The sequence below is a fragment of the Pundamilia nyererei genome, unplaced genomic scaffold (assembly GCF_000239375.1).
Source record: "Pundamilia nyererei isolate P.nyererei 1_Seehausen unplaced genomic scaffold, PunNye1.0 scaffold00009, whole genome shotgun sequence".
Lineage (NCBI taxonomy): Eukaryota > Metazoa > Chordata > Actinopteri > Cichliformes > Cichlidae > Pundamilia > Pundamilia nyererei.
In genome coordinates this window covers 2,394,715-2,397,574 of record NW_005187410.1, presented here as the reverse complement: position 1 = coordinate 2,397,574, position 2,860 = coordinate 2,394,715, and the positions used below count along the sequence as shown (strand labels likewise).

The following is a 2,860-nucleotide window of genomic DNA, read 5'->3' as shown; positions in this document are numbered from 1 at the left end:
AGTTTGTGGTTCGGGTCTGTTAAATTCTCCCCGTCTGTGTCTTTCATCTCTGCAGGAGTCGGAAGATCCAGATCCGGAACATTCCCCCTCATCTACAGTGGGAGGTCAGTGTGTGTGTCTCCGTCTGTGTGTGTGTGTGTTGGTGTGACAGTAATGCCCTGTTGATCAGCACCAGGTAGCACATAAACCAGTTTCCTGACGATGAGTCACCAGCCTTTATCCTGTGTTTGTGTGTTTATGTCTGTACTTGTGTGCGCGCTTATGTCTGTGTCGGTGTGCAGATGACAGTGCGTCTGTGTGTCGACATCTGTAACCTTGCTGGGGTCCAAGTTGGTTTTCTCTGTGTGAGAATCTCTGTCTTCAAGCCTTTACTCGGTCATTTTTCTTATTTTAATATCTGCAGCCTGTCTGCGCTCACAGCTCTGGGCATGTGGTTTAAATGGGTTTTATTGTTTTTAATATTATAAACATTAGCGGATATAAACGCTTTGTGTTTACTGAACAGATTAGGACAATTTGCCTTATCCCCCCCCAATCTTTTAGTACTGCATACAGTTTTATTGTACAAAAGAATTTATTCACATTTAATAACACAGTATTTTTGTATTAGTATATAGATAAAGAATTGAATATCTGATAGAAAACATGTGATCCAAGTGTCATCTATTTGTTTCTGAAATTTAGTAGAGACGCTCAGAGGCAACTCATTTTATTGTATGTGGCTCATTCAGAGTTATTTCATTTCTGTTGGACCAGATGAGTAAAATAATTAGTTTCCATAATAACCTAAATAAAAAATAAAATACAAACAAAAGTACAGTTTTTGAAGACTTAAAAGAAACCCATCTATTTAAAAGCAGATAGTGGACAGCATGAAATGTCTTTAAAAAATAAACAAAAGATCAAAGGTATGTTTTTCTGCATTCAGTCAGTCTGCGGCGACTTTTAGCAGCATGGTGCCTCAGCACTTTTGCCTCAGATCTGCATGGTCCTGGGCTCAAACCCACAAGGGCCTTTCTGTGTGAAGTTTGCATGTCCTCCTGAGGCTTTCACAGGTTTTCTGCAGGAGCTCCAGTTCTGCCTGCCATTGAAAAACATGTAATGGTAACCCTATCTGTCTTGCCCTAGGCATTTTTGCAAGAGATTCTTAATCTCAAGAGTTTTCTGGTAAATAAAATAAAATATCAAAGATGCGCTGCTGTAGTGAATAAAAGAATGTGCTGCAATGGCTCCTTGGCTTAACCATTCTAATGATGTGATTTATTCTTAATGCGTGAAACACAATTCCTTGCCGCAAAATACAGTGAAAAGTTCAAAATGGTGGCCCTTCTTCTCTACTGATGTCACTCTTTGCACACTGCCGGTCCAGGAAAGATCCTTTGGTGGTTTTCTTTTTACATTCCTTTTTTTTTTTTTTTTTTTTTTCCCCCTACATGAATCTGACCTCTTTCCGTTTGAACAGTGACCTTTTATTATTTAACATATTATGATGGAACGCTGCAACACATTCTTATATCATCTTAGGTGTTAGTATGTCTTTTATGTCTGCCTTATTTCCCCTTTGCACCATACATAATGTTTGCACAGCAAGATTAGGCTCTTCAGCCACAAGTATAACAACTGAGATACAAGTTTTTGGAATAATACTTTGATTGATCACACTTATGAATATTAAAGTATCTCTGTTTTTACCAATATTGCGTGACTGCAGGGAATGACATCTCTGACACACGCATGCACGCACGCACGCACTTTGCCACCTCTCCAGGTTTCTCTGCAAGTATTAGCTGTGATCTCAGACGCCATTCAGCTCTCATTTTCTTTATTTACAGACAAGTCTGCACTAGCTGCAGCTACTCATCTGACATTAGGAAAAGTTTTTGTTTGGAGCTAGGTACATCAACGTACAGTGCTTTTTATTACGCATGCATTGTAGAGGAATAAGCTGATATGAAGTGACGTAATTAAAATAATGTAAGGTTAAAGGTCTGGCCTTCCAGTAATAAGCTTTAATCTAAAGATCAATCAGATCTTAAAGTCTTGATCTCACTCTAATGTGTATGTATGTCAGTGCTATTTTGTGTGTCTGAGTTTTATCTTTTCTCTTTTCCCCATCAGGTTTTGGATGGCCTTCTAGCTCAGTATGGTACTGTAGAAAATGTGGAACAAGGTACAGAATTCTTCTCCTCCCTGTTTGCTGTGCATGTCATCTTCATTTGGTTCCAACTGTTCAATTCACATGAGACTGTTTAGCATCACACACACACAAACATGCACGCACGCAGACCTCCCAGTGAGTCAAGTCTCCCTTTGTGACTTCACTTCCTCGTTACCATCATCCCACACAACCATTATCTAAACATAACCCATCTCTGCATATGAATCAGCCTTTATCATCTTGTCTGTCTGCGTGTGTGCGTGTGTCTTATAAGTTTGACCCGAAGAGTCGAGTGTTTGAATTGCATGCAGCCTCTATAATAAGCACTGTGTACTACCACGGTTCCCGTTGGCCCCAGCGTATAGATTGAAGTGGGCAGACATGGCAGTAATCCAGTAGTAATGTGTCCACGTGTGTGTTTATGCCTGCATGTGTTTGCGAGATGGATCTCTTTTGGGGAGGTGCATCGTGGTAACTGGGGAGGACACTGCAGGCGCCTGTGGTGAGGCTTTTGCACTGTCTGATTTTGTGTGTGTGGTGTTTTTCTTTTTTTTGGGGGGGGGTAGGCAGCATTAGAGCAATCCCTGCAAACTTTTTGCTGTCTAAGCACGCATGCATGAGTAATAGAGGCATGCACCGCAAGGTATAAGCACCAACAAAGATGCACATGTACAAGTCTTTACACACACACACACACACACA

The 2,860-nt window shown here is 40.7% G+C and overlaps 1 protein-coding gene across 4 annotated transcripts in view; it reads left to right on the top strand.

Moving 5' to 3' along the window:
• Window positions 1-2,860, top strand: part of igf2bp2a (insulin-like growth factor 2 mRNA binding protein 2a) — a 56,511-nt gene that overhangs the window by 33,250 nt on the left and 20,401 nt on the right. For all 4 annotated transcript variants that reach the window (XM_005723351.1, XM_005723350.1, XM_005723354.1 and 1 more), the window contains 2 exons: window positions 56-104; window positions 2,119-2,170. In XM_005723351.1, the coding sequence (XP_005723408.1) occupies window positions 56-104; window positions 2,119-2,170 (101 nt within the window). The remainder of the gene's footprint in view (window positions 1-55; window positions 105-2,118; window positions 2,171-2,860) is intronic.